Consider the following 18,624-nt stretch of genomic DNA (forward strand, 5'->3'; position numbering starts at 1 on the left):
ATACAATTTTACCATTTTGAACAAAGACTAACACAACAATAACACCTTCACCTTTGGCAACAAACAATCAACCAAACCAATCTTCAGCTGGACCTCACATAATATTATCATGGTTCATTTCAAACCAACATGATTATTGTAAATACAATAAAAAATCTTGGGCAATCAACCATTATAGTTAATCAAATCCCACCATCAAATTCAATGACATACACTTAGAAATCAATCATCAATTACATAAATTAATATTTCATATTTGTAGAAAATGATATTGCACTTTCAATTCCACAACACCATATTACTATGTGATGTGATAATGTGAACATAGGACAATAAAAAAAAATCCTTTTCGGCTTTCAACGACCAAGGATAAAAATACGGTTAATAAAAAAAACACTATAAATTTAATGCATAAATCATGTGGCACAATATATATATATACAAAACTAAATGACATTTTTGTTTATACACACACACACACACACAATTTAATATTGACAAAACCAATACAACTATACAACCATAACATTCATACTTTGTCATCATCTCCCACTCCTTGTCTCCAATAATAGCATATCAAAATTCAACATAAACAAAAATATACTACCCCACATCAAACTCCAATGTGAACAAAAAAGAGTCACCTAAATATCAATTTATTCTCTTTTCATGTCGCAATAGTCTAATAAGGTAAATAAATATGCAAATGCATTTGAACATTAAATTATCAAAAAATCAAACTATTATTTCGTACAAATAACCTTAATCCATAAGATCATATGAAAAAACACCCTAACTAACCATTAAACAAAAAACCTATGATGTCACATTTCACAATGATCAAATAAAACCTCATCAGCACCTCCAATGTTATTGTCAAACATTGTTAACTAATACCACGATGTTCATTATTTTTCAAAAGGGGATGATAAGAAGTTTATTGCTATCTCGTGTCATCATCTAGCCATCGCCTTGCCCTCTTCGATCTCATACAACCTCTGTCCTTGCGAGAGCACCATTGTATCGTTCTCTACTAGATTTCAACTTTCCCAATGTTCCCAAACCATTATGTCATTCTTTTATTAAGGGACTAAATTTCAATTTTCCTAAATTCTATGTAATAGGTAGCATGTATTTCATCACATCCGTTGAATATTTTATACATATATATGACAAAAATTCATGGTGCATTAGTGGACTACTTCATAGACTTTGCCATTCAAAAATGCGACTTGAGTTTGCATCAATTTTCGTAGATTGTATGTATGCAAATGCTTTTGATGGTAAGCTTTTATTAGCCAAGAATAGTAATTGATTTAAGATTTCTTTGATGCCCTGCATGTGAAATACAATGGTCTTAAAATGCTTTTATAAAATTATATATTATGGAATTGAATGATTCATTTATAGTACAATTGTACACTTAATTTGGCCAATTTCCATTGAACTAAAATACCCTTAGGGGGAGTTTGATACAAGGGAAGTTTTTTCATGTAAAAAAAAATCATGATACCTAGAAATGACTAAAATCTGTTTAGTTGGTAAAAATATATTCTTGGAAATATTTATATAAGTTTTCTAGGAATCAAAGAGTAGTATGATATGTTTTACTTGTTATTTTAATTATTTACCACATTAAATAATTTAATAAGAGTAACAATATTTTTACTGATATAAAAATTAACACAAAAAAGTTAAATCTTCACCTCCCCCATGGGAACAATTGTGTAAAACCTAACTAAAAGTATTCTTGGAAAAGGTTCTTTCTACGAATTTTATTTTTTAAATTAGATTCCAAACATTTGAAACAAGTATTCCCAATTTTAAATTTCCAGGAAACTATAAACTTCTCCCCTACCAAACCTCTAAATGAAAATTGGAACTTTCAGGAAATTAAGGCCATGTTAATTCAAAAGGAAGGAAGATTAAAGAAAATGAAGGATAACTCAATTCATCTCACAACTTATGATGGAACCAGTACCATTAAGAGCAAGTCAGGTGAAAAGGGCAAAGGCAATGCCCAATTAAAGGTTAAAGAGGGAGGAGTCTAAAGAAAAGAAGTGTTACTTTTGCAAGCATATTGATCACTTTAAGAAGGACTGCATGAAAAGAAAGAAATTATTTGAAAAGAAAGGTTTATATTACATATCTATAAATTTTGAATCAACATTTATTGAAATACCTAATAATAAATGTTGGCTTGATTCTTGAGTAACTACTCATGTGTCACATATTATGTAAAGATTTCTTTCAATTACCATGTAGAGAAACTTCTTAGTCCTTCTTATGGTTTGGATTGAAAGGAATTTGTGCATAATATGTGACATAAACAATTGCTCAAGAATCAAGCCACCAAGTATTATTAGGTACTTTAACAAGGTTTGATTCAAAATTTACAAATATATAATATAAACCTTTCTTTTCAAACAATTTCTTTCTTTTTAGGAAATCCTTCTTGAAGTGAGCATTTGACTTACAGAAGTAGCACTTCTTCTCTTTGCGGAATCCGTCCTTTTTCACCTTCAATTGGTCATTGTCTTTGTCCTTTTTACTTTACTTGATCTTATTGGTACTGAATCCATCATGAGTCATGAGATGAACTAAGTTATCCTTCATTTTTGTTAATCTTCCTTCCTCTTGAATTAACATGATCTTAATTTCCTGAAAGTTCCATTTTTCCTTAATGGTACAATAGTTCACTTAGAATTGGCCAAATTCAGTTGGAAGTGAGTTCAAAATGAAATGAATTTTACTAGAAAGGTCTTGCTCACTTCCATTCCCATGGATTTCAACTTTGTTGCCAGATTAGACATTTTTGTCACATGATCATGACTTGATTGAGATCAATCAAACTTCTTATTTGTTGGCTCACTTGATAGGTACCCCACAACTGACTTGTTAGTAATGTTAGAATATGAATAATCTCTAACCAATTTTATGAACTCTCTTGCATTATCTCTTTTGGGCATAAATGACTTAGCATTTGCAGCCATGCCAATCTCATCAACTTCAACAACAATTTTCTAGATCACTCCTAACTCCTAAGCCTCACAAAGAAACTTGTTAACATATGTACTTGTCTTTGTAATTATTGGAGGGCTTTCATCCATTATCAATGCTAGTCTAAGTCCATTACACTCCGTTGAAATTGGATAATTTCATACCAATTAACATAATTCAATCCATTGAACCTTATACAATTACCCAAAGCAAACATGTTAGGCATAGCTGTATACATTTAAACAATCTCACAATTAAGTTTTTGTGTAAATCTAATGGATTCCAACTATATATACTTTAATCATGCATCTAAGTTCACCTTTGGGTGATAAATAAACAAATTTTCATATCAATAATGTTTTCAAACTAATATAATTTAATGGGGGCAATAAATCATATTATTCTTGGCATGCATGCAATCTTTGGATATACACACACACAGGCATGGCAACGGGGTCCGAACCCGTGGGGTCCACCTCAGACCGGTCCCGATTTTGACGAGAAAAACCTGAGTTGATCGGGATCGGGTTCAGGTTTTTTCAGATAGCCAAAGTCGGGTTCAGAGTCAGAGATGAGATTATTAATACCTGAACCCGCCCCGCTAATAATTAATTTACAAAAATATTCTTGCATATATATAACACACTAAAACCTGAAACTATTGGATTGAATTTTATGTTACCGTTGGATTAGATTTTATGCTTTCATGTACAATCTAAAAATATATTGTGGGAAAACTTGGCCCCGACCTGTTGCCATGCCTACACACACACTCAATATGCATGCATGAAAACATATCCTTAATATCATTAAATATAAGCAATGTTTTACCTTTGGATAATTCATATGTATCTTATAATTAACATTTTCATTAAAGCCAAAAATAAGAATTTTAGAGCATCATTAAATCAATAAACCATATAATTTAGAATTGCAAACTCCTTAGATTTGATCTTTGGTGATTAAAAAAATCCCACATTAATGTGTAATTTCAAAATAATTCCTTCTATAAAAAAATTTATAAATTTTCTTTTCAAATAAAACTTTAAAATAACATGAACGAAGTCACTCAAAGCATATGAAAAGTTTGTCATTATACTCATATAGCATAATAATATAAAAGTATCCCAAGACCCATTGTACATTGTAACAACCCGTTCCTTTTGGTTTTTCTTTTAAAAAAATAAAATAAGAATAAGAATAATAAATTAGGTCATCAATTTTCTCATTCTATAAAGGAACTTTTAACCCCAGAATATTTTTCACAAAACATTTACTGTTCATTTTTCTTTGACGCTCAAGAACCCTAACATAACAATTGGAAGAAAAACTCTAGAGAGCATCAGAAATGTCACCATTGCTAACAGAGAATGTTTGAGCAACTATATCGAGATAAGGGATGAGTTAGTCATGCTTGGGGGTTAGAATGAACATGTGTGGAGGATCCCTAGAGGATCAATTTTGGGTTATATTGGGCTGTTTCTTTATCTTGAAAATTCAATTCTATTTTTCCTAAATTTTTCGCTTGTTATTATGATTGATTTTCACTCGTGCAAATTTGATTACACAAGAGTGAAATAGAACTATGTAGATGTTGACTGAGTTGCAAGAAAGAAATATGCGTCTTTCCAGTTTTGCCTAAATTTGGTTAAATAGTTTTAATTGTGGGTTTAGTTAAAATCCCTTTTCAATTAGCCAAATGGCTTTGATTCATGCCTGGTTGCCTGTAGCTTTTTCATCTGATATGCATATATTCATTGAATTTTAATACGTGTTTCAGGTTTTTCATGTTTTGATTTTAAATTAATATTGTATATATATTCATTGAATTCCAATACGTCTTTCAAGTTGTTTCATGATTTGATTTTAAATCAATATTATATTATAATATTCCTAAATATACGTATGTATTTATATATTTATTGAATTCCGTAGCTTTTTTTTTAAAGTACATACATATATTCCTAAATATTAACGTGTATATTTGAATTCCAATACGTCTTTCAAGTTTTTTCATGATTTGATTTTAAATCAATATTATATTATAATATTCCTAAATATACGTATGTATTTATATATTTATTGAATTCCGTAGCTTTTTTTTTAAGTACATACATATATTCCTAAATATTAACGTGTATATTTATCATAATATATTATTATATGTTTAGTTATTATATATATATATATATATATATATATATATATATATATATATATATATATATATATATATATATATATATATATGTGTGTGTGTGTGTGTTTTATTATACTTGTAAATTACATTATTTATATTATAAATTGATATTTAGGATATCATAGTGTTATCATAGCATGAATATGAAAATGTTTATTTTCATGGAATTGGAAACGTTATGGTTTGACCGTAATATATGCATATGTGTATGTTGTGTCTTATGAACATTGTTACAAATGTTATGAAGATGTATAAATGAACGTGCGGTGGATTAAGTGAAAAATTGAGGTGTTGTATGTAATGAGTTGTGAGTTATAAACTGTGCAATCATACAATTGTAAGACACTTTAAGAGCGATGAGTTAAAATAATTTTCAAAATAATTGAGATTTTGAAAACAATTGAGTAGTTGTGTGTATTGCATAATTTATAGGTAGAGTCTGTGTGTTAAAATATTTTCTGGGTTGGACTTGAATCAGGAGGGAAAAGCCCTGACAGACTTCTCAAAGTCTAGGCCTTGAGGATAAATACACTCGGTTTGGGTGCTCCTTTAAGCCTATGTCGATCTCACATGGTTGGAGTATTCTCGCAAAACAAAATGATCCTGGTTGGTCTCCCTATAATTTCACTTAGTGAGATTGACTTGACTTACGTATTGTGAGACATGTCTTGTCATGAACTCCTAGGCATCCGACGAGGTTTTTCACTAAAAATGGTACCACATTGCATGTAGGCTTGAGTCTAGTGTATCTGTTGCATAACGCTTGTGTTTAACTTTCATTGAATTAACGATTGAGGTTTTGGTGTTATTTTCTGAAGTGTGTGAACTTGAATAAATGTGAATAATGTGTGTGATTTTGTGAAGTGATGTTGTTTACGTAAATTCAGCTTTAAGTATTATACGTTTCACATGCTTTAGTGTTTTATTATATATGAATGTGATAACTCATTCCCAATGTGTGTTTGTGTTTGGGTTGAATGACATTTTGTTTTAGGTGAGCCAACATATGATTAGTTGCATGCTGGAGATGAAGAGGCTTGGCCAGGGAAATGCTCTGATAAATGTGACATCGGGACATGGAGTTTTATTTCATATGTTACAATTCCATGAATAGTATAATTGTTTTATGTTTTCCACTATTAGTTTGACTTCTTTTCATTTAGAATGGACGACCTTATTTTGAGTCGAGATAATTTTATTATTTATTTGGACAAGTTCTATTATGATTTTAGAAAAGTGAAGGTGAGCCGTTTATCCTTTTTGAAATGCTTTTATTTAAATGTGTTTTTAAATTTTTTCAATTAATTCTGTATTTTTATTCCTTTTATTATTAGTACATATATGTGTGGGGTAGAGGTTGTCACATACAACACAGGGCAATCTACATGCTCAATGCCATCCTAAGATGTTTCCTTCTTGCTGCTTTGGATTCTTCACCTCGAGGGAAACCACTTGCACTTACCTAGATTGCATTTTTTTTATCCTTTTACTAGAACTAGAAACCACCTTCTATGTGATTATGCATACCATTTTGACCAGGGTGGGCATTGTGGGTCAGGGATAGGCTCTTTGACCCTTATTCTTCTTAAGCCTTTTGTACATGTTGTTATGACTTACATTTTCTCATCATATTTACAATGGTATTTCAAAGGTGTGTGCATTCGTTGATGTCTTATCCATATTTGTGATGTAAATAAATACTTTGAGTTATCTCTCTAGGACTTCTTGTTCAAGGGTTACAATCATTCTCGGAGTTCCCTTAACAATCCCCTTTGCTTCTAGTTTTGTCTTGGAGTGTAGGATTGTTTTGATCTTCTTTTTCAAATTTCCCTAATCAAATTCATTTCTTAGAATGCACCCACAATTCCTCCATAGTTTTGATCCATTTATGTCAATTCTCGTAGGATTTTAGGAATGAGAAGCATGATTATCTTCTCATACGACAGTTGATTCTCATGCAACATGGTTTGAATTCTATGAGGGATTCTTGTTGATATATTTAATGTCCTATGCCTCTAGTCATTGTAATGTGTAATCTATGATTTTGTTACTCGATTAATTGTGCTTGTTGTTGGATGAATTTGATTGCACTCCCATTTGAGGGTGTCTGACATTGAGCACAAGGTGAGTTCTACATTCTAGAGATGAGGTGGTGTTGTCCTCTCATTCTTTCTAGACCTTGGAGGTTCAATGGACAATTAGAATTATTTCTCTTGGTTTCCACCATTGCGGAGAGGTTTAGGGATTCACAAGAAAAGACCAAGATTGATTAAAATCAGCCTAGATTGACCAAGAATTATAACAAGTCATCTCCGCAAACAAAGTCAATGTTCCTTACTAGCCAAAAGCTTCGAAGCACATGTCTCTCATGTGCCTTAAAGTTGAATGTTGAAGGGTTGGTTCCCTTAAAGTGGTCTCTAAGTCAAATGTGATGAAAGGAAACTACTACAAAGACTCTGACACTCAAGTTAATAAAAGTAAGAACTATGAGATGATTATGAATAATGTCATACCTATTGTATGATGAGAGGCTCTCTTTATAGACCATTTTCCTTGTGTTAATAAGATGAGATAACATAATATGATAGGATATTACTGTTAAACAAGTGGCCTCAGATATCTTAAGAAGGAGGGATTGAATTAAGATATCACAAACTATTTCCCCAATTAAAATTTTATTCTTCTTTAATGATAATATCAATGTTCCCTTATTATGAATTACTATGATTCAATTCAAACTAAACTTCCTTAACGCAAAAGATAAATAACAATAAATAAAGGAGTTTAAGGGAAGAAAAAGTGCAAACTCAGTTTTATACTGGTTCGGCCACACCCTTGTGCCTATGTCCAGCCCCCAAGCAACCCGCTTGAGAGTTCCACTATCTTGTAAAAACCCTTTACAAGTTCTGAACCACACAAGGACAATCCTTCCTTTGTGTTCAGATCGCTTTACAACAAGAGACCCTCGGCCCCTTAATCACTTTCCTTGAGTAAGAAGAAGAGAAGAAAAATCTCTCTCGAAAGAGATAGATTGTACAATGAAACACTCAAATAATTCCTTATTGAATCCCAAATGTTTTGGCCAAGGAACTTTAGATGATAAGACACTTTGAATCTTTTGAGAGGATAAGACTTTTTGGACAAGTAACACTCTGAAGAATTTTCGTATCCCAAATCACTTATATATAGGTCTTTGATGACCATTCAAAAATATTTAAAAATATGTGATTGTTGGAAGTTATATTCGAAAATCCTCACTGGTAATCGATTACAATAATGGTGTAATCGATTACACAGTTACTTCTGAAGAGTTATGACTCTTCTCATTTGAAATTTGAATATTTAAATACTGGTAATCAATTACCAACTTACTGTAATCGATTACATAACTTTGAAATTTAAATTCTAATTTCTTATGGCTGTTTTAAAACGTTCCAAACCACTGGTAATCGATTACATGTTTTCTAAAACATTTAAAATTTTTTCAGAAGGCACATTGGCCACTGGTAATCGATTACATTTTCTGATAATCGATTACCAGAAAGTAAAACTCTTAAAAAACATTTTGAGTTTAAATTCTTTGGCCAAACCTTTTGTTATTTCAACTTGGAATTTTCTTCCTAAGACTCTAGGAATTATTTTGATCATATTTATTGAATTTCTTGGATATCTTGGATTCTTATCTTGAATAAAACTTGAGAAGCGCATTCCTTTGACATCATCAAAACATCAAAATATTTTTGCTTCTATAATTACTTGCTAAATAAGTTATCTTAAGTGGGATGACCAAGAGATATCTAAAGGTTGTTTAAGGACTCCTTTCTCTGCGCTATTGATTTGTGGCTTTTATTAACTTAAGCCTATTGGATTTAGTCCTAGGCTCGGTTAGGTTCAAAAACAGAAATTATCACAAAATATCTACATATATAAAATTTCTTAAATTTTTCCTTCTAATTTTCTCACATAAGATAACATTATTTAAGACAACGCTAAAGCTAGTGTCAAAGCTGCCTCTTCAAGATATCATTTAGAAGTGCTAGAAGTTAATTGCGCTAAAGCACGTTATACCCAAAACTGCAAAATGGCGAAAAAGAACTCAATTTTGATCATCCATTATAAACTTCTCCATAATTTCCACCATGAGAATAACGTGGACACTTGTACAAAAGCTAGAATTGGCATGTAGTGTTGATTCTTCCTGTCATCACTTGGTTACCTAACTTCATCCAATTTTAACAACCACAAGACTTACAGAAAATTGTAAGTAAAACGTTTTCTTTATATAAGAACAATCATATATTGTACACCAGCTGACCTATATGGCTGTACCTTGCCAAAAAGAAAGGAAAAAATTCCTAAGCATACACTACCAGCCAACAGAAAAAGCAGATCCCAAGATAGAATCTGCAATCTGCATCATTTTAGTAAAGGAGCCGGATCTTGGTACATCTAGGGATCTAAACTCTCTTGCCACTAAACAGGATGCAGCTATGTATCAACCCTCTTCTACACTACCCCATCAACTGCATCTCTTGCAAGTTCTGCAATCAATATGTCTTCTTTCCACTAGAGATATATATAGAAGCACCAACAAGAAATTTTAAGGGTTAAGTTAGTTCTCCATGTCTCAAAATATACAAGTTGACTGCTCCAAAATGTCAATACTTGGCATCCTTATCGATTAAATGAGGCTGCAGAATTATCATCATACTGTCCCCTCCACGCATTGCCATTATCTGTTCCACTACAAGCTTGATTTGGGACAGGAACATGACCTAAATCCCCATCCAAGCTCATTTGCTGTACCTCAGAAGATGACAATATCTTTATGCTCTGGACACAGCTTACAAATTCTCTGCAAGGAATTATAAGTTCAAGATTAAGATAATAAACCTGAATGAAAAAAATAGTAGGGGCCATGAACTACAAGGAATTGACTACGTACTCCCAAGGGTCATCACCAACAAGAAGAATGTCATTTTCATGATCCACATATACTAGTTTCCACTCGGTCCTTTGAGGATCTTCTAGCTGTCCTTCAATTCCAAACATCCGAGCCAAATCATGCCGGAGTTCATCATATCCCTTGTAACGGGTGACATCAATACATCTTCCAACAGAGCCACATTTTTGAACCTTCATAATATGTGAAGCAGTATCAAGCACTTGAATCATCCAAATAATATATTAAAACACAAGTAATTGAGGCCAAAGCATTTCAGGATGATTTTTGGATAACACTGCTGCACAGGAATGACAATTATGGTGTAACCTCCAACCCCCTCTTGATATAATTTTCTAGTCAAAATATGAGCTGAAAATACCCACTTATATAAAATAGTCTCAAAGGACAATACAGGTTAAGAAGTATTACAAAGTGAAGCTTATAATTTTATTGATCATTCAGTGAAGTTTACATATATAACTCCAATTTCAAACTAGCATATTCTGATTAATTAAAGATAAGGCAGTTGGATATGATTGATATGGACTGAAAATCATTAGGCAAATTCAAATGCAGTATTGGTATGGAGGCAAGATTATGATTGTATGGATGTCATGCTAAAAATAATAGCTTAAGCTTTACTGGGAAAGCAACTGAAAGGGTTCATCTAGGATCAAGAGTTGAACAAAGAATTCTCAGACAATATCAATAACAAAAGCTCCCGTATGATGTTTTGACTTGCACTATCTAAAAATTTGCATGATATCCCTACTTCGGTTTTGCATTAAACATTAAGACACCAAATGTGTTCAGTAAACATATTAAGTTTAAATAGATCTATAAATTTTTAAACGAATGAGTAAATGAAAAACCTTAGTATATGTTCGCATTCGTTGAGTCTGATTAGCCCACAAGCCATTATTCAAAACCCCAGGATCATTGATGGCAATATCACTTGAGCATCCAGGCTTAAAAGGCATGTCTGGCACCCCAAATGGCTGTGGACTAAGGGCAGCAGTGGACAGCTCAGTTTCAATGTCTCTTGGAGCACCACCATAATTGGACAGCAAGTTTTGAAAATCTTTCTGAGAATCATAGCCTCTTGAGAGCAAAGTATCAGGTGTTAATCCATCGAGATTAGAGGCAAATGGAAGATTATTTCTTGGGTGTGATTGGACATCCCCATCCATGCAGAAGTTGGGAAGTGGGAAGTTCTGGTGGATATTATTAGGATCAATACAGTAAGATGTTCCAGAAGAAGCTTCCATCTGATCAGCAACAGTCCCTTTGAACTTCAGCTGATCAGTTCCTCTTACACTGGGCAATTCATGTTTGATCTGCATCTCAGACTTGCTATGAAGCTCCTGCATCAGATGATTGGTGGGTTCAACTACCGAAGGTCCTCCTAATGTGGCTGATACTTGTTGATTTCTTTTCATCAGATTCGGAGATATCTGGCAGTTATTAGTAGATGGTGAAGTTGAGCATGATGGGGCATCTCCATCTGTAAGAGTAGAGGGAGCTCTAGTATTAGTTAGTGATTTCTGTGTATTATGGGGTTGGTTCACCGAAAGCTGCTGTGTTTGCATCAGAGATGAAGAAGAGTAGTTGTTGCCATTGAGAAGCTTCTCCATTGAGAAAGCATTGTTGCCAAGCTGTTGAGGCTGATGACCCTGTGATAGAGGCAGCTGCGGAAATTGCTGGTTTTGTTGATGAGTATTTTGCTGCTGTAGAAGCTGAGACTGCAAAAGTGGGCTAGAAGTGGAAAGGGGTTTCTGTTGTTGTTGCTGCTGCTGCTGCTGTTGTTGCTGCTGCAATTTCTGTAGCATCTGTAACTGTGGTTGTTGGTCTGAGCTGTTTTGCTGTGACATTTGAGTCATTTGTGGTTGCTGTGGTGCCCTCTGTGACAAGCTTTGTTGCAATAACTGCAACGGAGATGATTGCAACTGTGTCTGTTGCTGCTGCTGCTGCAGCTGCTGCCTCTGTAAGAGACTAGCTTGCTGATCTATTTGTTGCTGAAACTGTGAGTCTTGTGGTAAGGATGTCATCAGCAATGTATTCTTATTGGGCGATGGAAAACATTGTTGGGGTGGGATACTTCCTGAGATTAATTGCTGTTGCTGAAGTTGTGAGTATGATACTGGTTGCTGTACACACTGATTCGGAATCTGGTTAGAAGCAACTGCCCCGTTATTCATGATGGTCTGTTGACACGACTGCTGTTGCTGTTCTTGTGGCTGTTGCGCTCTCTGTTGAGGCATTTGGGGTTGTTGTTGCTGTGGTTGTGGCAGGTTTTGTGGTACGGGCAGCTGTTGTTGCCTCTGTTGCTGGAGCGGATTTAAGGGTGTTTGCAACATTGACTGCAGCTTCTGCTGTTGTTGCTGCTGCTGCTGCTGCGGAGACCATGACGTTGGGGATTGTTGCAATTGGTTGACTTGGTTTGCTAAATTAGGTTTGTTAAATTGAAGATTTGGTGAAGAGAGGACAGGAGCTTGAAAGCTCAATAATTTGGATGGATCATCAGTGGTAAGGTTACCATGCAGTGCATTGGATGAAAGCATGGATGGGGGTATAAATCCAGATTGGGCAGCAGAGAACTGATTATTCTGCTGCATGCTCATCCATTGCATCAAACTAAAACCAGGGAAGACTGAACTTGAGGCATCCTTCATGCCAAGGTCGTCTCCAAGCCAGGGCATTGCTCTCTTGAAAGCATTTTCTATATCAGACTCATCATCTGCAAAATTAAAAGTAAAGATAATCTGTTACCACAAATCTATAGACAACAACAACCCCTGGGTAAGAGGAGGAAAGGCCAAAAATGTTAGGCATGAGAATCAATTTCCCAAACAATTACAAGTGTATTATATAAGGAAGAATAAAAAGGGAAATTAGTTTTAAAAAAGGGGCAATTAGAAAATTTATCTGACTAACTGTTAGTGTGGGGGTTCTCTATTATAAATAGGCCTCTAAATACTGAGGTGGGATTATCTTTTGTAAAAACTTGGATGTACGACTGGGATTATCTGGTGTGAAAAGAGAATGCTCCTTTGGGTACACTTGTGTACATTTGTTCTTTCCCTATTCTAGATAATTCTCTCAATCTTTTCTCACTTCTTTCTCTTTGACTCTGATTTTCTGCCTACTGCACCGATTCTGTGTGTGTGATAATCATCTTTGTTAGAGTAAGATACCTAACAGAATGTTGCTATTAAAAAAAGCTATTAGATATATGAGATTATACTTTCATCATAAAAGCAACTCGATATCATTTCACAATGAGGAAATGACCTATTAAGAACAGTAAACTTGAGTTAACAAGTGAATTATTATTAACTTAATCACATATCTACATGCAAATTCATCAATTTTATCACAAAATGGCAGAATTGAATTTTCTCACACCTGATATTTGTATTAAAGTGACAATAGATATTAGATTAATTGTTTACAAGCAAAAATAATCTAAGAAACTTTTTGTTAGATGGAAAATTAGAGATAATTAATGGAAGCAGTGAGAAATTTCTGTATAAAATTTGAACTTGTTATGGGGGGGTGCTCTTGCTACCTGGCATTCCTGGCTGCTTGGGGAACTTAGGCCTAAAAAATGGAGGAGGACAAATATAGAAAGGAGTCACCACTGGCTCAATATCCCAAATAGAAACCCTGCTCGGGCGCTCACCGGCAGTCGATTCATCCCATCCAACCTATCAAAATTCAAAACATGAATATCTCAAGAAGCTACAATAGAGGTTCAGTTTGACTACATTACACAGTTGTGCACATCACATGATCATGTACAAGTAGATTACAGGACACTAAACAATGTGTGTTTTAGATTATTTTTTTCAACTATTTTTTTCTGGTTCATGTCTATCCATACAAATAATGCATCTCTTCAGAAACATAACCAGTTTGATAATACCTGAAGATTGCGCCACTGTGAATTCTTCCATCGGACAGGATCCAAGTCAGTGATACCAGTGATTGTACCCATATATCTGCGTACCCCTGATTCCTCAGTCTCAAACATCATTCTGAATCTCATTCCAAGGGAAACTTGATTGAACAGGGCCTTATTATACTTGGCCAATGGAATTACAAATTCAGAAGGGCTGGCCCTGTTAAATTGACAGTTGTCTATAAGAGGCTGTCACAAATATTCCATGTTATCATATCATAGCAAATAGATACCAAGTACAAATAGTACCTTGGATTATAAAATATAGTAAACGGGCTGTTATTTGAAGCTGCATGAGCTGCAGCAGCAAGAATGCCAATGTGCATGCTGTCACTGGATATTACTGATGAAGATAGTGCTGGCTGCTGTCTATTAGCCCTCTTTATACCTAAAAGAAGTTGTTGTTTTTCATCTCTAAATAAGCAAAAATAAATTGGCTCAGCAATAGGGTGAAAATTATTCTATAAATTTCACATAAAAAATAATATTCCTTACCTGATAAAAAGAACTGAATCTCCAGCAAAGAGCCTTTTTGTGCTAACAAAGACACTCCAACCGGTAGTCAATAGATGCCTCTTCGGTTGTCCTGTAACCGATGTTCTAGAAATTTTAGCATTCAACCATGTAAAACATCAAATTGTACTCAAGTAATACATTCACAATTTGGTCAAACTTGTTATACAATTTCAATGTTGATACTGATAGTGTTAGAACTTTTCTAGGATATGTTTAGATAACAATGAATCCTGCTGTGGAATCAACAAGGCATACATAAAAGTAAAACCAATGATGATATATTAAAGGATGAAGGCAATGAAGGATAGGTAGAAGTTGCTATACCTCGATAAATATGTCTAAATGTCCATGTATTGTCATGCAAATCTTTGGCAACAATCTCCTGAGCTGGAGGTTGCATTGAAAAATCCTATCAAACACACTTCTGATCAGAATAGACAGATCACATAAAAATTCCAATCATTGGCAGGGTAAATGAAAATGTTAAATACACACCAGAGGTGGGAATATTTTCTCCGCTGCTCTACGAGGAACAGAAAATCCACCATGAGTGCTTGTGTCACTAGCTGTAAGTGTTTTGCAAAAGAACTCGGTAGGTTGTTGGTTTTGTTTGAGACCCATGTCTGATGCCAATAGTGCTTCCTTGTCATACTGTAGAAGTGTAGAACAATCACATCAAACACAATCTTTAATAGGTTCCATATCATTGGTCAGGATGGATGTTCAAGGAATGGTTGGAAATAGATCCCAGATACATATCAATAAATTATCTGATTGAACAGCTGACCTACTTTATTTACAGGTTGAAGTGTCATCTGTGCATAGACCTCATCAGTTTCAGGATCAGCCTGATCAAAAACAGAAGAGAATATCACTATAAGTATTATGCAATATGTTCATATAAGAAAATCATAAAGGGCCATCATATCAAATGCTTGAGAAAGTAATATTCTTGTACTGATATTGCTTCAAGCTATCCACCCAGGTTGGTCTGAAACTAATATATATGGATGTGGTGGCAAATAATATGTTGGTTGGGTGGTTGGTTACGAAAGAAAGAAAGGAGAGAAAGGTCACAGGTTCGATCCCCTCTGCTAACAAAAACTAACAAACTAATAATTAACATTTGCAGATAAAAAAAAAAAAAAAGCATGGCACTGTGTTAAGCAAATGTGGAAGCGAAAACACAGCTTGCAAAGTCTTCAACTCTAAGATTTAATAGAAGACAATCGACAGGATTTGTTATAAGATATGTCATGCAGAAATGTCACCTGTCCCCCTTTTACTTAAAAAAAAAAAAAGAACATTAGTTTATCCTAAATTCCCGATGACTAGCCAAGATCCAAAAATGTGAGAAAAGTTGCTTAATTAGCACATGCTCCTTCAAGGAAAATGAATCTTCGTAGAGATGGAATACATCTAGTCTTCTAATAATTATTTTTAAATATCTTAAGAAGTTATCATTATTGCAAATTTGCAATACTGCCATGTCACATGAGGAAAGTCCACCTACGTGCAAGGCAACATTGTGAAGCATGCAAATCAATTTGGATGGAAGGTTAGGATAACTAGGTATGAAGTCAGCCTCCTTTTGCATGGATGCAGCAACCTGCAAGTCATAGTAGCCAAAATAAGTTCCATCAGAAACCACAACAAAGAAATACCATTATCTTAGAATTATGGCATAAGAAACATACTTGCTCGCTGTGTCCTTGAGGGAAGTAAACCACAACACTTCCAACAGGAGGTAAAGAAACCAGTGGTCCAGCACAAGCATGCCATAACTCTGAATTGATGGTCTTCCTTTCCCCTGTAGCAGGCACAGACATTTTTTTTTCAGAATTATTTCATATTCACTGAAACCCAACAAAAATTGCATATTTCCAAGAATTTTAAAATTCAGTAACACAGCATTTATGTCAAGCACATCTGAATTTGGCATTCGCAACCAAGAAAGTCTATCTTTAAGTCAGACAAGAATAAAAGGTGACAAAAATTGAGGGTGAAATGCAACAAAATAAAGACAGAGTAATATGCCAACTTGCCAAGGTATCACTTCTATTTAGGCCACAAGGAAAAAAGGAAGCACCTCATGGAGAAGAGGGCTAACAAAACAACTGAAGAAAATTTATCCAAAAGATCAGTAACTTTAAAGCCAGATGAATAATACCAAGTTCCCTTCACCATGATATCCTCATATTTATTATTCGATCTATGATGGTATTATGTTGACTTAAAGCAATCACCCTCAGAGTCCCCAAGCAGTGTTATTGTTTGATGAAACAGAAAAACACTACCATACGCACAAGGGGGGGAGGGGGGGGGGAGGAGAGAACACAATGAGACAGAAAGTAAACCTTGAGAAAAAAAAGTACCTTCGCCAGAATTAGGCAAGTAACCATTGGGAGGAGCCTTCATTACCACCTATAAAAGTGATGACCCCAAAATAAGTTCAACACTTGGTCCTCTTCTACCAGCAACAAGATTTAATCTTGTTCCCCAAGTCTTCCACAATAACAACAACAATTCTAACTCAAACTCATACTCCAAAAACAGCAATAACACTACTTCCCCAGAAACAAACAAGAAGACGCAGAACCCCCTTTGGTGCCTACCACAAAGTTCTCCAATAACATGGAGCAGAATCAACAAAAAAACACACCCCTTTTTCCCAAAAATGCCACCAATTGTTTCCTTAGCCTCCACTTTCTCCAATTCACTCCCCCAACATCCTAGGACTCAATGGAATTCCTCCAAAAACCCAAAAGCAAGAAACTTCCAGCTGAAAACAAATGAAGCTGAGGGTGTCCAAGAAGCCAAAACCTGTTAAGTAAAGCGCAACACAACAACAACCATTTCAACAGTGATACCAACCAACAAAACAAAAACAAAATCAAAATCCACTCAAAAACTGATCCCCCTTCCCCCCCCCCCCCCAGATAAAAAAAAATCCAGAATAAAAATCACCTTCAAGGCACCATAATACTCATGAGCAGCACCAGAGAGAATTAACCAAAATGGAAAAGGGAGAAGAAAATGGGAAACTAAACTAGTTACTACACTTCGTGAGGATTAAGGTAACAAGGTGGTGATGTCTGCAGCAGGACCAAAGTTGAGAAAATTGACTTGTCGCCGAGAAATCAGAGGGGGCTGAACAAAAGGAAGACAGCTTTTTTTTTGTGCTTTATGTGAACAAGCCGACATGAAATATAAGACTCAAGCAATCAATCACAGACAGCCATGGTTAAAAAGAACTCATTAAAGAAGTAGGGTATTATTGATTAAAATAAATAAATTAGTTAAAACCAAAGAAGATTAGCATTGCTTAATTACATGACATGATCGTGTTTTAGACAATATTCCTTCCCGCGGTTAAAATTTGGGCCCAAACCCACCTTATATTCCTCTGAATTTTTGCATAAGGCGTTAGTAATTAGTGATGTAATATAAATAATCACTAAGCTCATCTTAGTGGTTAAAAGTTTAAGTACTGCTTGTTCCTTTATATAAAAAACAAATAATAATAATAATTTTTATTTATAATTATAAGAAATATACTATCATCTTTAAATATATTAATTATTAATTTTTTATATTCATAATTTATTATTATCTCTGTTTTTAAATATAAGATTTTTTTTCAATTTTTTGTCTATTTTTTAAAACTCTTTTCAAGTTATTGCATTAGTTATTTTTTGACTCAAATATCTTATTTACTTTTCAATAAATGTTAGAATGTCTTAAAAAGATAAGTATATTATCTTTCTTATAAGAATCAGATAAGAAAACTAACACATACTAATTAATTAATTAGATGGGAAATTAATTAAATTAAAAGAGAAAGATTGAGTCTCATTAATTTTAAAGATAATTTTAATAAAATAATATAAATTGTTAATAAATTTAATAATATTAACTATATTAACCAACTTTATCAAACGACATAAATTAATTAAAATAATTTTATATTTTGGAAAAGAGGTATTACTCGTTTCTTATGAA

At 34.0% G+C, this 18,624-nt stretch overlaps 1 protein-coding gene across 1 annotated transcript; it reads right to left on the reverse strand.

Annotated features, from left to right (window-relative positions):
• Window positions 1-9,461: 9,461 nt before the first annotated feature.
• LOC100804628 (auxin response factor 19) lies at window positions 9,462-17,877 on the reverse strand. The gene is made up of 14 exons (XM_003533750.4): window positions 17,590-17,877; window positions 16,998-17,445; window positions 16,320-16,432; window positions 16,136-16,231; window positions 15,414-15,470; window positions 15,118-15,273; window positions 14,947-15,031; window positions 14,602-14,692; window positions 14,356-14,520; window positions 14,071-14,266; window positions 13,714-13,852; window positions 11,018-12,882; window positions 10,146-10,336; window positions 9,462-10,055 (listed from the first exon to the last, which is right to left on the reverse strand). The coding sequence occupies exons 2-14, from the start codon at window positions 17,038-17,040 to the stop codon at window positions 9,875-9,877; spliced, it is 3,378 nt and encodes a 1,125-aa protein (XP_003533798.1). The 5' UTR covers window positions 17,041-17,445; window positions 17,590-17,877; the 3' UTR covers window positions 9,462-9,874.
• Between the last annotated feature and the right edge of the window lie 747 nt (window positions 17,878-18,624).

This window comes from Glycine max, chromosome 9, assembly GCF_000004515.6.
Source record: "Glycine max cultivar Williams 82 chromosome 9, Glycine_max_v4.0, whole genome shotgun sequence".
NCBI classification, from domain to species: domain Eukaryota; kingdom Viridiplantae; phylum Streptophyta; class Magnoliopsida; order Fabales; family Fabaceae; genus Glycine; species Glycine max.

Excerpts from the sequence above, each read along its gene's own strand:
- LOC100804628 (XM_003533750.4), bottom strand. The coding sequence starts at position 17,040 with ATGAAGGCTCCTCCCAATGGTTACTTGCCTAATTCTGGCGAAG. Across the intron at positions 16,433-16,997 it reads CTTGCCTAATTCTGGCGAAG|GGGAAAGGAAGACCATCAAT; the intron begins GTACTTTTTTTT and ends TGCCTGCTACAG. Across the intron at positions 16,232-16,319 it reads CTCAAGGACACAGCGAGCAA|GTTGCTGCATCCATGCAAAA; the intron begins GTATGTTTCTTA and ends TATGACTTGCAG.